This window comes from Entelurus aequoreus, linkage group LG28 (assembly GCF_033978785.1).
Source record: "Entelurus aequoreus isolate RoL-2023_Sb linkage group LG28, RoL_Eaeq_v1.1, whole genome shotgun sequence".
NCBI lineage: Eukaryota > Metazoa > Chordata > Actinopteri > Syngnathiformes > Syngnathidae > Entelurus > Entelurus aequoreus.
The window spans coordinates 35,236,738-35,252,376 of record NC_084758.1 but is presented as its reverse complement, the minus strand read 5'-3'; the positions used below and the strand labels follow the sequence as shown (position 1 = coordinate 35,252,376).

Here is a 15,639-nt window from a genome sequence, read left to right as displayed (position 1 = left end):
ATAATAATAATAATAATAATTCACACAATATGCTTTTCTACACCAAAATTCATCTATTTATTATTATTATTATTGTGTGAATGTTCCAAATCATTCACACAATAATAATAATAATAATAATAATAATAAATAGATGAATTTTGGTGTAGTAAAGCATATTAAGTGAATGTTTGGAACATTCACATAATAATAATAATATTAATAATAATAAATAGATGCATTTTGGTGTAGAAAAGCATACTGTGTGAATGTTTAGAACATTCACACAATAATAATAATAATAATATTAATATATATATAATATAACATCACGTGACACCTCTGATGAAGGCTGCAGAAGCAAAGTAGCCGAAACTTGTCAGGTACAAAACTTGACCTTACTAGCCTATAGAAATCAAATACAAATATTTTTTTTCCGGATAGAATTAATTTTTGCGGTTACAAATCTTATTTTTGGTTACGATGCAAACTCAATCTTGTGGGCGGGGCCTCATGTTGGAGGCCTTTTATTTGCTCTATCACCCTCGTCTTCGGTATTTTACGTCCAGGTGTGGAAGTAGCACGTAGCCACGCCCATATGGTCACGCCAAAGGCTTCTGGCATGTTGTTCAGAGGAGGCCCCGCCCACAAGATTGAAATTGAGTCTTAACTGGAAAAAAGATGTAGTTTTTGTTTTGTTGCAAAAGAAGAAACATTTCTCTCCATATGAGGGACGCTTCCATGAAAAAACTCTTATTTTGCTGAGAAGTTGACTGAATCCAACTTGAAAAAAACAAGAACTCTTTGTCGTGCAGCAAAAACTCTGCTGGAGCTAACAGAAAGCTCCAATGTTGCTACGGCGACCAGAATGTTTGTGGAGGCGGGTCTGAGCCCACAACTGAAGGGCTCCCAACCTTTGACCGTGCTGGCACCTGTGGACCAGGCCTTCACAGGTAACGTCTGCACGAGCCCGGTCTTGGCCATGGCTTGTCAGGTGACTTGTGTGTGTGACTGACAGCAGGTGGGAGCAGCATGGCCGACATCAGCAAGGTGATGAGCAACCACATCGTGAAGGGGCAGCTGTCCTCCAAGTCCTTGTATCACAATCAGGAGCTGCAGACGCTGGGAGATGTTACACTTCGAGTCTTTGTCTACAGAAATGTGAGAACTTGGAAACAAAGCCCAATTTAGCAGCACTTCCTGTTTCTTATTGTGTGAATATTCACACAGTATGCTTTTCTGCACCAAAATTCATCTATTTATTATTATTATTATTATTATTATTATTGTGTTAATGTAACAAAACATTCACACAATATGCTTTTCTACACCAAAATGCATCTATTTATTATTATTATTATTGTGTGAATGTTCCAAATATTCACACATATGCTTTTCTACACTAAAATTCTTCTATTTATTTTTATTATTATTATTATTATTGTGTGAATTTTCCAAACATTCACGCAATATGTTTTTCTACACCAAAATTAATCTATTTATTATTATTATTATTATTATTATCATTATTGTGTGAATGTTCCAAAACACACCCACCCTATGCTTTTCTACACCAAAATGCATCTATTTATTATTATTATTATTATTATTATTATTATTATTATTATTATTGTGTGAATGTTCCAAATATTCACACAATATGCTTTTCTACACTAAAATTAATCTATTTATTATTATTATTATTATTGTGTGAATGTTCCAAAATATTCACACAATATGCTTTTCTACACCAAAATGCATCTATTTATTATTATTAATATTATTATTATTGTGTGAATGTTCCAAATATTCACACATATGCTTTTCTACACCAAAATTAATCTATTTATTATTATTATTATTATTGTGTGAATGTTCCAAATATTCACACATATGCTTTTCTACACCAAAATTAATCTATTTATTATTATTATTATTATTGTGTGAATGTTCCAAAACATTCACACAATATGCTTTTCTACACCAAAATGCATCTATTTATTATTATTATTATTATTATCATTGTGTGAATGTTCCAAATATTCACACATATGCTTTTCTACACCAAAATTATTCTATTTATTATTACTAATATTATTATTACTATTATTACTATTATTATTATTATTATTGTGTGAATGTTCCAAACATTCACTCAATATGCTTTTCTACACCAAAATTATTATATTTATTATTACTAATATTATTATTACTATTATTATTATTATTATTATTATTATTGTGTGAATGTTCCAAACATTCACACAATATGCTTTTCTACACCAAAATTAATCTATTTATTATTATTAATATTACTATTATTATTATTATGATGTGAATGTTCCAAACATTCACTCAATATGCTTTCCTACACCAAAATTCATGTATTTATTATTATTGCAATAGGTAAAAATAAGAATATAACAAGAGAACCTAGGCAGTAGTGACCATGTTATGACAATTCCAAGTATTCATGCATTCATGCTACATTCTGTCAGCATTTCACTTCAACATTGGAGTGTTCCCACTCACCTAGTTGTTGATCTGTAGAACTTGTGCATCGAGAACGCCTGCCTCGCCGCCCACGACAGGACGGGGCGCTACGGGACCATGTTGACCGTGGACAAAGTGGTGACTCCGCCCATGGGAACTGTCATGGACGTCTTGAAGGCGGACGAGCGCTTCAGGTGAGCATTAAACACTTTGCTGCACGACCAGCGAAGGACGTCCACAACTGCTGTCTTTCAGCGTTCTGGTGGGAGCCATCCAGACGGCCGGAATGACGGAGCTACTCAACCAGCCCGGAGCGTTGACCTTCTTCGCCCCCACCAACAACGCCTTCGACGCCCTGCCGCAGACAGAAGTCAGCCAGATGATGCGTGAGTTGGAATGTGGAGCCTCCACTAAACACAAAGTCCACCTTCAGCCAGGACTCCATGAAAGTATTTTCACTTTGAAACAAATCAGGTTCTCTTGCTCATTTTAGACACCATGCACACCACACTCTTTTTGGCTAGATCGGTGCGGCCATTTGCTGCCTGCTGTTAGCATTCTGATATTAGCATGCTAGCTTTCTTGCAAATTTTACAGACCTGGACAAAATACGAGGGCCACATGATAAGATTTTCAATCCGGCCCGCAAGACCTTCTACATCATTATTTTATTTGTGCAGCCCTTTGAGACACTCATGATTTAGGGCTATATTAGTAAACATTGATTGATTGATTGATTGATACACCTTTAACATGGAAAGTGTATTTGCCATTATGATGTGCAGTCATGTTTTTAAATGACTAAGTCTTGAACTGTACAAAGTAGTTGAAACCTGCACTTTTATAGGCGTCATTACGCTAATCTCGGTCACAGCAGCTCAGACCAGGAACAAAGCAGAGTGGGCGGGGCTTGTTTTTAGCCCCAAACACATGTGTCAGGAACACATGTGGAAGCAGATTTGTACATGATAATACATCATATTGTTGGTGTCTATTACACATAGCATTCATATTTTGCTGTTTTTTACATTTGTGTTGTGTTTTGCTTGGTCTGAGAAGTAAAATATGTTGTTAATATTCAGTGTTTTATTGTTCATAGTTAATATTGTAAATCCCACTTTCTTTATTTTCATGTACATTTTGGGTGTCCCATTCAGTCAAAAACTGTAAAATTCCATTCCGTTTTTTTTTTTTTTGTCATTACTTTTTTAGAACTCTATGGGACATTGTGACTTTTGGTATTAGTGTTCCTGGAAAAAAGGGACAACACACATACTGTACATCTAAATGTGTATATATCATTTATACACACATACTGTACATCTAAATGTGTATATATCATTTATACACACATACTGTACATCTAAATGTGTATATATCATTTATACACACATACTGTACATCTAAATGTGTATATATCATTTATACACACATACTGTACATCTAAATGTGTATATATCATTTATACACACATAATAACTACATGTGTTGGTGATGATATATAATAACTACATGTGTTTGTGATGATATATAATAACTACATGTGTTGGTGATGATATATAATAACTACATGTGTTGGTGATGATATATAATAACTACATGTGTTGGTGATGATATATAATAACTACACGTGTTGGTGATGATATATAATAACTACATGTGTTGGTGATGATATATAATAACTACATGTGTTGGTGATGATATATAATAACTACATGTGTTGGTGATGATATATAATAACTACATGTGTTGGTGATGATATATAATAACTACACGTGTTGGTGATGATATATAATAACTACATGTGTTGGTGATGATATATAATAACTACATGTGTTGCATTAAAAAGCATGACGTTAGATTTGTTGATACATGCAGAAAAGTATTTGTTTTCCACCTGTTGTTGCAAGGAAGGCTAAAATATTGATAACCAATCCATAAAATCACAGTCAGGGATAAAAATTAGCCCCGTTGCAACTTTTCTGCAGCATTTAAGTGTGATGGAGGGTGTGCCGTTACACCCCTAATATGTAGTAATATGAATACTCATATTACTACATATTAGGGGTGTAACGGTACGTGTATTTGTATTGAACCATTTCGGTACGGGGGTTTCGGTTCGGTTCGGAGGTGTACCGAACGAGTTTCCCACACGAACATATTAAGTAGCCACCTCCGCTTCCTTCTGCCTCTGTTTCTGTCAGTCCTCTACACAGCACCCAGCATTGTCCCACCCACACAACCATCTGATTGGTAACAGCCAATCAGCAGTGCGTATTCAGAGCGCATGTAGTCAGTGCTTAGCGTTTAGCAGGTAATCATCAGGCCGCGGACTCTCCCCAATTCATAATAAACACCTCCCAGTCAACTACTAGTAACATCACTATGAGCCCGTTGACCTTCTAGAAATATAAAAGGCAGCTCAGCTCGCTCGCAGTCCTGGCTTGAGGTGAAGGCTAATTTGCTTTTAGCGTAACGTTAGCTCATTTTGCGGTGTGTGTGTGTGTTACGGACAGCAAAGCCCTGTCTGTCTGTTATTTCACTTGACCTTTTTCTGTGTTGATTGAGCTGTGTTGAAGCAGCAAAAAAGGACATTATGTTAAATGAAGAGTTTCTGTCTCTGATAGTTGATATAATAATGTAAGTGCATCATTAAGCCTACATGAACTCCATGGTGTTCAGGGATGAATAGTCTCTCCTATTGCACCATTCTTTCAGCTATAGTTACATGAATCATTAGTAATGCAGCAGCCTAGTTTTGAATGGCAGGGTCCCTGCTATCACATGTTGATACAAATATAACATTTACATAATAAATCAACTGCAGGCTTCCCAAATGCTGTAATAAATGAAGCATGATGAGTTGACTTGAAACTGTTTAATGTTGCACTTTTTATATGTAGAAGAAAAGTTTTGTCGTTTTATTTAATGTGAGGAACAACTTGAGGCAGTTTAATGTTGATTAACGTGGGCAGAATTATTATAGTGTTCCCAATGTTAAAAGGATAAAGCCATTGTTTACACATTTGGTAAATAAATAACCAAAAAATGTATATTTTGTTGTTTTCTTACTGTACCGAAAATGAACCGAACCGTGACCTCTAAACCGAGGTACGTACCGAACCGGAGTTTTTGTGTAGCGTTACACCCCTACTACATTTTGCCATCATTGTTGCCCATGACAAGAAAGTCCACCTCAGTTGTGTGGATTGTGCTCAACAAAATGTGTTGACTCTTCTTGTTTAAGTTAGCAAGGTGTCTCCTTCTTTGGCTGTGACCTTCTTGAAGTGTTGGAAAAAATGTCCCTCCAGGAAGAAGAATGTTTACTGACGTATAAACAAGTGAGATGTCATCACCAGGAAGAAGAATATTTACTGACGTATAAACAAGTGCTGTTGTCATCACCAGGAAGAAGAATATTTACTGACGTATAAACAAGTGCTGTTGTCATCACCAGGAAACAGCCCTCAGCTGGCGGCCACCCTCAGATACCATCTCGGGGACGGGATGCTCGTCAGCGGCGGGGTGGGGTCTCACACCCGAGTCAAACCTCTGCAGGGTGACATGTTGGAGCTGGGTGTGGTCAGTGGTCACACTTCATCCAGCATTGGTCCTAAACGCCGATACCACACTCATGCCTCTGCCCCCCCAGAAAAACTACACGGTCTTTGTCAACCGAGTGGCGGTGGCACATGCCGACCTGATGGCCACCAACGGCGTGGTTCACGGCGTGGACAGCATGGTCAAGCCGCTGCGTGAGTCACGCCTTCACTTCCTGTTTGGACATCAGCAAACGTGAGGTCATGTGTCTGTTTGCAGCTCCCAAGGTGGACCCAGAACAAGCTGACGGGCCGGCCAGGGTGAGACCTTGAACGCAACACCCACCACACGCCCAAAGACCAGTCCTTAGTTAAGCCCATTCATCTTTTCCATCGGACATTCTACATCATTTTTTTTAGATCTTTAACATCAAAACTGGAACTGCCATTATGATGTTTTCTAATGACCTCACCTTAGTCTTCAACATTATGATGTTTTCTAATGACCTCACCTTAGTCTTCAACTATACTAAGTCTTGCAATGATTGGAATCGGCATGATATACTAGTTACTATGGTCATCTAATTAGTTATTATGGTCATGTAATTAGTTATTATGGTCATCTAATTAGTTATTATGGTCATCTAATTAGTTATTATGGTTATTATGCTGCTTTAACATCTGCTGACTGAAGCCGTGCTTTTGAAGAATCCTCCATCAAGTCTTATTGGGCGCCAAACAATCATCCATGCCACACCCACTTCAAGTCCACTATGACTATGGTCATCTAATTAGTTACTGTGGTCATCTGATTAGTTACTATGGTCATCTAATTAGTTACTATGGTCATCAAATTAGTTACTATGGTCATCTATTTAGTTACTATGGTAATGTAATTATTTACTATGGTCATCTGATTCGTTACTATGGTCATCTAATTAGTTACTATGGTCATCTGATTAGTTACTATGGTCATCTAATTAGTTACTATGGTCATCAAATTAGTTACTATGGTAATCTATTTAGTTACTATGGTAATGTAATTATTTACTATGGTCATCTGATTCGTTACTATGGTCATCTAATTAGTTACTATGGTCATCTGATTAGTTACTATGGTCATCTAATTAGTTACTATGGTCATCTGATTCGTTACTATGGTCATCTAATTAGTTACTATGGTCATCTGATTAGTTACTATGGTCATCTGATTAGTTACTATGGTCATCTGATTAGTTACTGTGGTCATCTGATTAGTTACTATGGTCATCTGATTAGTTACTATGGTCATCTGATTAGTTACTTTGGTCATCTAATGAGTTACTATGACCATCTGATTAGTTACTATGGTAATGTAATTAGTTACTATGGTCATCTGATTAGTTACTATGGTCATCTGATTAGTTACTGTGGTCATCAAATTAGTTACTATGGTAATATATTTAGTTACTATGGTCATTTAATTAGTTCCTGTGGTCATCTAATTAGTTACTATGGTCATCTGATTAGTTACTATGGTCATCTAATTAGTTGCTATGGTAATGTAATTAGTTACTATGGTCATCTGATTAGTTACTATGGTCATCAATTAGTTACTATGGTCATCTGATTAGTTACTATGGTCATCAGATTAGTTACTATGGTCATCTATTTAGTTACTATGGTCATGTAATTAGTTACTATGGTCATGTAATTAGTTGCTATGAACAAGATCCATCCCTTGTCCAGGAGTGTGCTTTCAGAGCACTTGCTATGCGTCGAGGTAAGCCCTACCAGATCCAGCCGGTAGCGCACCACCACCTCCCGCACCAGCTCAGGCTCCTTCCCCACCACCTCCCGCACCACCTCAGGCTCCTTCCCCACCAGCGTGGAGACCTTCCACGTCCCAAAAGTCAGCCTCTGCTGCCCCGAGTTGGTCCGTCTGGAGCCTCCACTTTCACTGCCATCCAATTGGCAGCGCACCCGACCGACCCCACCGGTTCCGGCCACCAGGCGCTCGCTGACAAGTCCTGCCTCCGGGCCTAGCTCGGTCCTCCTCCGGGCCGGGTAACACATCTTCTGCTAGTTTGGTCCATGGGGGGTATCCTCGTTTAGTAGCAATGCAAAAAAGGAGGTATTCAAAAATGCGCACCATCAGCGGTAATACATTGTAGCTGCACTGAAGGAGTGCTTCTAAAATGCCCATAAAAAGTGGTAGATGTCCCCTGCATGATAACATGAATGTGCACTAAATCCTCATTTAAGTAAGGCGCTCTGAGTTGTACACAGTCTTAGTAAATCACAGGCTCACCATGTTATAGATTGGTGTTTGGATCTTAGTAGAGCGGTGAATATTTAACTCCATGTTTTGTCTTCTGCGCAGCAATCAGACGTGGGAAGCTTCAGGAATGGTGAGTTGTCCCCCGATTGTCGTTTGTGGCCTCACTCCTGACCTTTCTTCTCCACGCAGACGCCCTTTTCCTCAAGGTGGTGCAGAGTGGCTCCAGCAGGACCATGAGCAGCAGGCCAGATGTTTAACTTTTCCTCAAGGTGGTGCAGAGTGGCTCCAGCAGGACCATGAGCAGCAGGCCAGATGTTTAACTTTCCCTCAAGATGGTGCAGTGCAAAGTGTCTCCAGCAGGCCAGATGTTGATCTGTTGCCTGGCTTTAAAGGTCACGTCTTTGTTTACTTTCCCTGGAAGCATCTGCTCGGTTTCTTGGCAGACAATTTGACACTGAGCAGAGACACCTGCCCAAAGAATAAAACGTAGCTTCTAAAGGCCAACTAAAGCGGCCGAGGACTTAAACAAACAAGAAAGTTCAATGTAAGCACATTCTTTACTTGTAGGAACGTTGCTAACTGCTCGCCAACATGCTACAGCATGCGCTTTGCTACTTCTCTTATTTTGTCAACTGTTGATGAAAAAGCAGTCTGGGACATGTCGGGAAAACTGTCCACCACATTTCTTGTCTTCTGTTCTTGTGGCCGTCGGGTTAGCCCTCAAAGTGTGTTTTTTTTTTGGGTCAAAATAAAGCCGGAGTGAACAAAAAGTGAGTGTGGTATAAACGTGATGACGATGACCGTTTCCAACACCATGTTTCCATCACGTGCTATGAGGCGGGTCACCATACCCTCACCAATTTTCCGGGAGGCTCCCGAATTTCAGTGCCTCTCCCGAAAATCTCCCGGGACAACCATTCTCCCGAATTTCTCCCGATTTCCAGCCGGACAACTATATTGGGGGCGGGCCTTAAAGGCCTACTGAAAGCCACTACTAGCGACCACGCAGTCTGATAGTTTATATATCAATGATGACATCTTAACATTGCAACACATGCCAATAACTTATAAAGTGACATTTTACATTTCCCGCTAAACTTCCGCTTGAAAACATCTATGTATGATGACGTATGCGCGTGACGTCAATGGTTGAACCGGAAGTATTTGGACACATTGTATATAATGTATTGCATATATAAGTGAAGTGAAGTGAATTACATTTATATAGCGCTTTTTCTCAAGTGACTCAAAGCGCTTTACATTGTGAAACCCAATATCTAAGTTACATTTAAACCAGTGTGGGTGGCACTGGGAGCAGGTGGGTAAAGTGTCTTGCCCAAGGACACAACGGCAGTGACTAGGATGGCGGAAGCGGGGATCGAACCTGCAACCCTCAAGTTGCTGGCACGGCCGCTCTACCAACCGAGCTATACCGTCCCATATATATATATATATATATATATATATATATATATATATATATATATATATATATTTATATTTATATTATATATATATATATATTATATTATATTATATTATAAATTATATATTATATATATATATATTATATATATAATCATATATCATATATATACATATACATATCATATATCATAATATATATTAATATATAATATAATATTATATAATATTATATATTAATATATATTATATATATATATATAAAATATATAATCTAATATATATATATATTATATATATATATATCATTATATATATAATATTATATATATTATATTATATATATATATATTATATATATATAAAATATATAATATAATAAATATATATATATATATATAATATATATATATATAATATATATATATATATCATAATATATATTATATATATTATATTATATATTATATATATATATATAATATTATATATATATATAATATAATATATATATATATATATATATATAATATTATATATATATAATATAATATATATATATATATATATATATAATGTATAGAAACAGCTCTGTTTTCACCACATAATTCCACAGTATTCTGGACATCTGTGTTGGTGAATCTTTTGCAATTTGTTTAATGAACAATGGAGACAGCAAAGAAGAAAGCTGTAGGTGGGATCGGTGTATTAGCGGCCGGCTGCAGCAACACAACCAGGAGGACTTTGAGTTGGATAGCAGACGCGCTATCCGACGCTAGCCGCCGACCGCATCGATGATCGGGTGAAGTCCTTCGTCGCGCCGTCGATCGCTGGAACGCAGGTGAGCACGGGTGTTGATGAGCAGATGAGGGCTGGCGTAGGTGGAGCGCTAATGTTTTTATCATAGCTCTGACGAGGTCCCGTAGCTAAGTTAGCTTCAATGGCGTCGTTAGCAACAGCATTGCTAGGCTTCGACAGGCGGCACAGCATTAACCGTGTAGTTACATGTCCATGGTTTAATAGTATTGTTGATCTTCTGTCTATCCTTCCAGTCAGGGGTTTATTTCTTTTGTTTCTATCTGCATTTAAGCACGATGCTATCACGTTAGCTCCGTAGCTAAAGTGCTTCACCGATGTATTGTCGTGGAGATAAAAGTCACTGTGAATGTCCATTTCGCGTTCTGGACTCTCATTTTCAAGAGGATATAGTATCCCAGGTGGTTTAAAATACAAATCCGTGATCCACAATAGAAAAAAGAGAGAGTGTGGAATCCAATAAGCCAGCTTGTACCTAAGTTATGGTCAGAGCGAAAAAAGATACGTCCTGCACTTTACTCTAGTCCTTCACTCTCACGATCCTCATCCACGAAAATTTCATCCTGGCTCAAATTAATGGGGTAATCGTCGCTTTCTCGGTCCGAATCGCTCTCGCTGCTGGTGTAAACAATGGGGAAATGTGAGGAGCCTTTCAACTTGCGATGTCACGCTACTTCCTGTAGGGGCAAGGCTTTTTTTATCAGCGGCCAAAAGTTGCAAACTTTATCGTCGATGTTCTCTACTAAATCCTTTCAGCAAAAATATGGCAATATCGCAAAATGATCAAGTATGACACATAGAATGGATCTGCTATCCCCGTTTGAATAAGAAAAAATTAATTTCAGTAGGCCTTTAAAGGCACTGCCTTTAGCGTCCTCTCACCTGAAAAGGAGACTATTATATATGTCTCCGTTATCCATAGGTTTATCTATAACCCATAACACGGTGGCCCAATGGATATAGTCACTCATGAGCGGTCAGAGAAGCATAAGGCGGCGGCAACGCAGTATTATGGGCCACCTTGCAAGCAACATCCCGTTCTCATTTGCGGATGTTATCAACAAATCCGTGAAGGATATGTTCCCGGATTCAGAGATCGCTCACCAGTACTCAAATGGCAGAACAAAGGCTACTCGAATAGTGAAAGGTAAGTGTTTTTTTTGTCTTTTTAAGTAAGCAGCAAGTACAGTACAGTTAGTAGAACAACTGTGTTTTCATTACTGTGTACTGTACTATATATATATATATACATATATATATATATACACTACCGTTCAAAAGTTTGGGGTCACCCAAACAGTTTTGTGTTCGAGCCTTCATTTCTAAGAACAAGAATAGACTGTGGAGTTTCAGATGAAAGTTCACTTTTTCTGGCCATTTTGAGCGTTTAATTGACCCCACAAGTGTGATGCTCCAGAAACTCAATCTGCTCAAAGGAAGGTCAGTTTTGTAGCTTCTGTAACGAGCTAAAGTGTTTTCAGATGTGTGAACATGATTGCACAAGGGTTTTCTAATCATCAATTAGCCTTCTGAGCCAATGAGCAAACACATTGTACCATTAGAACACTGGAGTGATAGTTGCTGGAAATGGGCCTCTATACACCTATGTAGATATTGCACCAAAAAGCAGACATTTGCAGCTAGAATAGTCATTTACCACATTAGCAATGTATAGAGTGTATTTCTGTAACGTTAAGACTAGTTTAAAGTTATCTTCATTGAAAAGTACAGTGCTTTTCCTTCAAAAATAAGGACATTTACATGTGACCCCAAACTTTTGAACGGTAGTGTGTATATATAAGAAATACTTTAAAGGCCTACTGAAATGATTTTTTTTAATTTAAACGGGGATAGCAGATCCATTCTATGTGTCATACTTGATCATTTCGCGATATTGCCATATTTTTGCTGAAAGGATTTAGTAGAGAAAATCGACGATAAAGTTCGCAACTTTTGCTCGCTGATAAAAAAAAGCCTTGCCTGTAGCGGAAGTAGCGTGACGTCACAGGAGCTAGTATTCCTCACAATTCCCCGTTGTTTACAATGGAGCGAGAGAGATTCGGACCGAGAAAGTGATGATTACCCCATTAATTTGAGCGAGGATGAAAGATTCGTAGATGAGGAACGTTACAGTGAAGGACTTGAGAGGCAGTGCAGGACGTATCTTTTTTCGCTCTGACCGTAACTTAGGTACAAGCTGGCTCTTTGGATTCCACACTCTCTCCTTTTTCTATTGTGGATCACGGATTTGTATTTTAAACCACCTGGGATACTATATCCTCTTGAAAATGAGAGTCCAGAACGCGAAATGGACATTCAGTGCCTTTTATCTCCACGACAATACATCGGCGAAATGCTTTAGCTACGAGCTAACGTGATAGCATCGTGCTTTAACTGCATATAGAAACAAAAAAATAAACCCCTGACTGGAAGGATAGATAGAAAATCAACAATACTATTAAACCGTGGACATGTAAATACACGGTTAATGCTTTCCAGGCTGGCGAAGGTTAACAATGCTGTGCTAACGACGCCATTGAAGCTAAGTTAGCAACTTAGCAACGGGACCTCACAGAGCTATGCTAAAAACATTAGCTCTCCACCTACGCCAGCCAGCCCTCATCTACTCATCAACACCCGTGCTCACCTGCGTTCCAGCGATCGGCAGAAGGACGAAGGACTTCACCCGATGCGTTTGGCGGCCCGGAGACGTAGGAAGTCAAGGTGAGGTCGGCGGCTAGCGCGGCTAGCGCTCCAACAAAGTCCTCCTGGTTGTGATGCTGTAGTCCCCTGCTAATACACTGATCCCACCTACAACTGTCTTCTTTGCAGCCTTCATTGTTCATTAAACAAATTGCAAAAGATGTCTAGAATACTGTGGAATTATGAAATGAAAACAGAGCTTTTTGTATAGGATTCTACGGGTACCATAACTTCCGTTACTCTGACTTCGTCACGCGCATACGTCATCATACCGCGACGTTTCAGCCGGATATTTCCCGGGAAGTTTTAAATGTCACTTTATAAGTTAACCCGGCCGTATTGGCATGTGTTGCAATGTTAAGATGTCATCATTGATATATAAACTATCAGACTGCGTGGTCGCTAGTAGTGGCTTTCAGTAGGCCTTTAATTTCAGTGAATTCTATCTATAAATATACTCCTCCCCCCTAACCCCACCCACCCAATCTCCCGAATTCGGAGGTCTCAAGGTTGGCAAGTATGCGAGTCACATGACTTCACATCTAACATTTTTTGAACCGCTCATCCTCTTCAAGGAGGCGGAGCCTATTGTTTGAATCAGAAATGTATGCTAACAGTTTCCAGATGTCAAATACGTTCAATAGGCCGTAAGGTGAACCCGTTTTTCGTTTCATCTCGGTCCCATGTCTGGGCACTCAATCATTTTTGGTTCTTAAAAAATATATTTTGGTTTTCAATGAGAAAAAAAAAGTTCTCCACTTGACATCCAGGCAATTTTTTTAAATTAGTGTTTAAGGTCGGGACTATTTCTTGCTTGGCGTAACAATATTTTCGACCCAGGAAGTGACATTCGACCAATCAGCAGAGGTGGGTAGAGTAGCCAGAAATTGTACTCAAGTAAGAGTACTGTTACTTTAGAGATTTATTACTCAAATAAAAGTAAGGAGTAGTCACCCAAATGTTTACTTGAGTAAAAGTAAAAAGTATGTTGTGAAAAAACTGCTCAAGTACTGAGTAACTGATGAGTAACCTGTTCCTTTAATGACGGCAACAAATAATGCACAAAAACATCAAAATAGCAATGAGCAAATTCAGAGCCAGGAATATCTCTTGAGCAACTAAAACAATAATATATATTAAATAATAATACATTAACAATAAAAAATGAAGGCAAATTGAGCCACAATAAGTTAACAGCACCATAGGCTCAGTAGGCAGAGATTACAAAGGAAAATGAAAGCTGCAAGCAGCGATGGACGGGACCGACTTTGACGGCACATCAAATCCCAACCGGAGCAGTAATTAAAACTATTTAGTCAACTTTTAATCAGAAGGCTTCAATCTCTCTCCTGTGCTAGTTTGAAGCCGACACGACAAACGCGCTCAGAGGAGATCATGTTTGAAAAAAGGTGACCGGTTTTTACAAAACTTTTGTTTTGAAGGGGGAATTGCAAACTTCCTGTAGATTTTTGCTGGGGGTTGTCAATATATGAAATCTAGGTCTAAGTAAGACCTACATAGAGGTTTTTGTTTCATGTCTCTACGACATTCCTACTGGAAGTTACAGGCAGTTTTGTCTGTGTTTTCTTCCTAGGAGCAGTTTTGTCTGTGTTTTATTCCTAGGGGGCGCTAGAGCGCAATTTTGAGTTTTGGGGTTTGCTTTTTTCATTGGATCTCAATTTTCGCCAGTCCTGATGTGTGTGTCCAGTTTGGTGAGTTTTGAAGCATGTTAAGGGGGTCAAATTACAGTTCAAAGAGGCAAAAGTGACTGTTTTTACAAAACATTTGTTTTGAAGGGGGAATTGCCAACTTCCTGTTGATTTTAGCTGAAGGATGTCATTTTATGAAATCTAGGTCTAAGTGAGACCTACATAGAGGTTTTTGTTTCATGTCGCTACGACATTTCTACTGGAAGTTACAGGCAGGTTTGTCTGTGTTTTTTCCTAGGGGGCGCTAGAGTGCATTTTTGAGTTTTGGGGCTAGGTTTTTTTATTAGATCGCAATTTTCGCCAGTCCTGATGTGTGTGTCAAATATGGTGAGTTTTGAAGCATGTTAAGGGGGTCAAATTCCAGCTCAAAGAGGCGGCGATATAATAATAATAACAACTTTTTTTTGAAGCGGGATTGCAAAATTCCTGTTGATTTTTGCTGGGGGTTGTCAGTGTATGAAATGTAGGTCTAAGTGAGACCTACATAGAGGTTTTTGTTTCATGTCTCTACGACATTCCTACTGGAAGTTACAGGCAGTTTTGTCTGAGTTTTCTTCCTAGGAGCAGTTGTGTCTGTTTTCTTCCTAGGGGGCGCTAGAGCGCAATTTTGAGTTTTGGGGTTGGGTTTTTTAATCATGCCAGTCCTGGTGTGTGTGTCCAGTTTGGTGAGTTTTGAAGCATGTTAAGGGGGTCAAATTACAGCTCAAAGAGGCAA

General features: G+C 38.5%; 1 protein-coding gene across 2 annotated transcripts in view; it reads left to right on the top strand.

Moving 5' to 3' along the window:
* The window catches only part of LOC133645117 (transforming growth factor-beta-induced protein ig-h3-like), a 29,343-nt gene extending 20,308 nt beyond the window's left edge, over nucleotides 1-9,035 (top strand). The window contains exons 9-17 of one of the 2 annotated variants that reach the window (XM_062039933.1): nucleotides 795-932; nucleotides 1,001-1,140; nucleotides 2,530-2,666; nucleotides 2,728-2,858; nucleotides 5,930-6,054; nucleotides 6,125-6,227; nucleotides 6,292-6,332; nucleotides 8,374-8,401; nucleotides 8,461-9,035. In XM_062039933.1, coding sequence (XP_061895917.1) covers nucleotides 795-932; nucleotides 1,001-1,140; nucleotides 2,530-2,666; nucleotides 2,728-2,858; nucleotides 5,930-6,054; nucleotides 6,125-6,227; nucleotides 6,292-6,332; nucleotides 8,374-8,401; nucleotides 8,461-8,528 — 911 coding nt within the window. In that variant the 3' untranslated portion in view covers nucleotides 8,529-9,035. Of the gene's footprint in view, nucleotides 1-794; nucleotides 933-997; nucleotides 1,141-2,529; nucleotides 2,667-2,727; nucleotides 2,859-5,929; nucleotides 6,055-6,124; nucleotides 6,228-6,291; nucleotides 6,333-8,373; nucleotides 8,402-8,460 lie in introns of both variants that reach the window. The other variant, XM_062039932.1, reaches the window with a different exon arrangement.
* The last annotated feature ends 6,604 nt before the right edge of the window (nucleotides 9,036-15,639 follow it).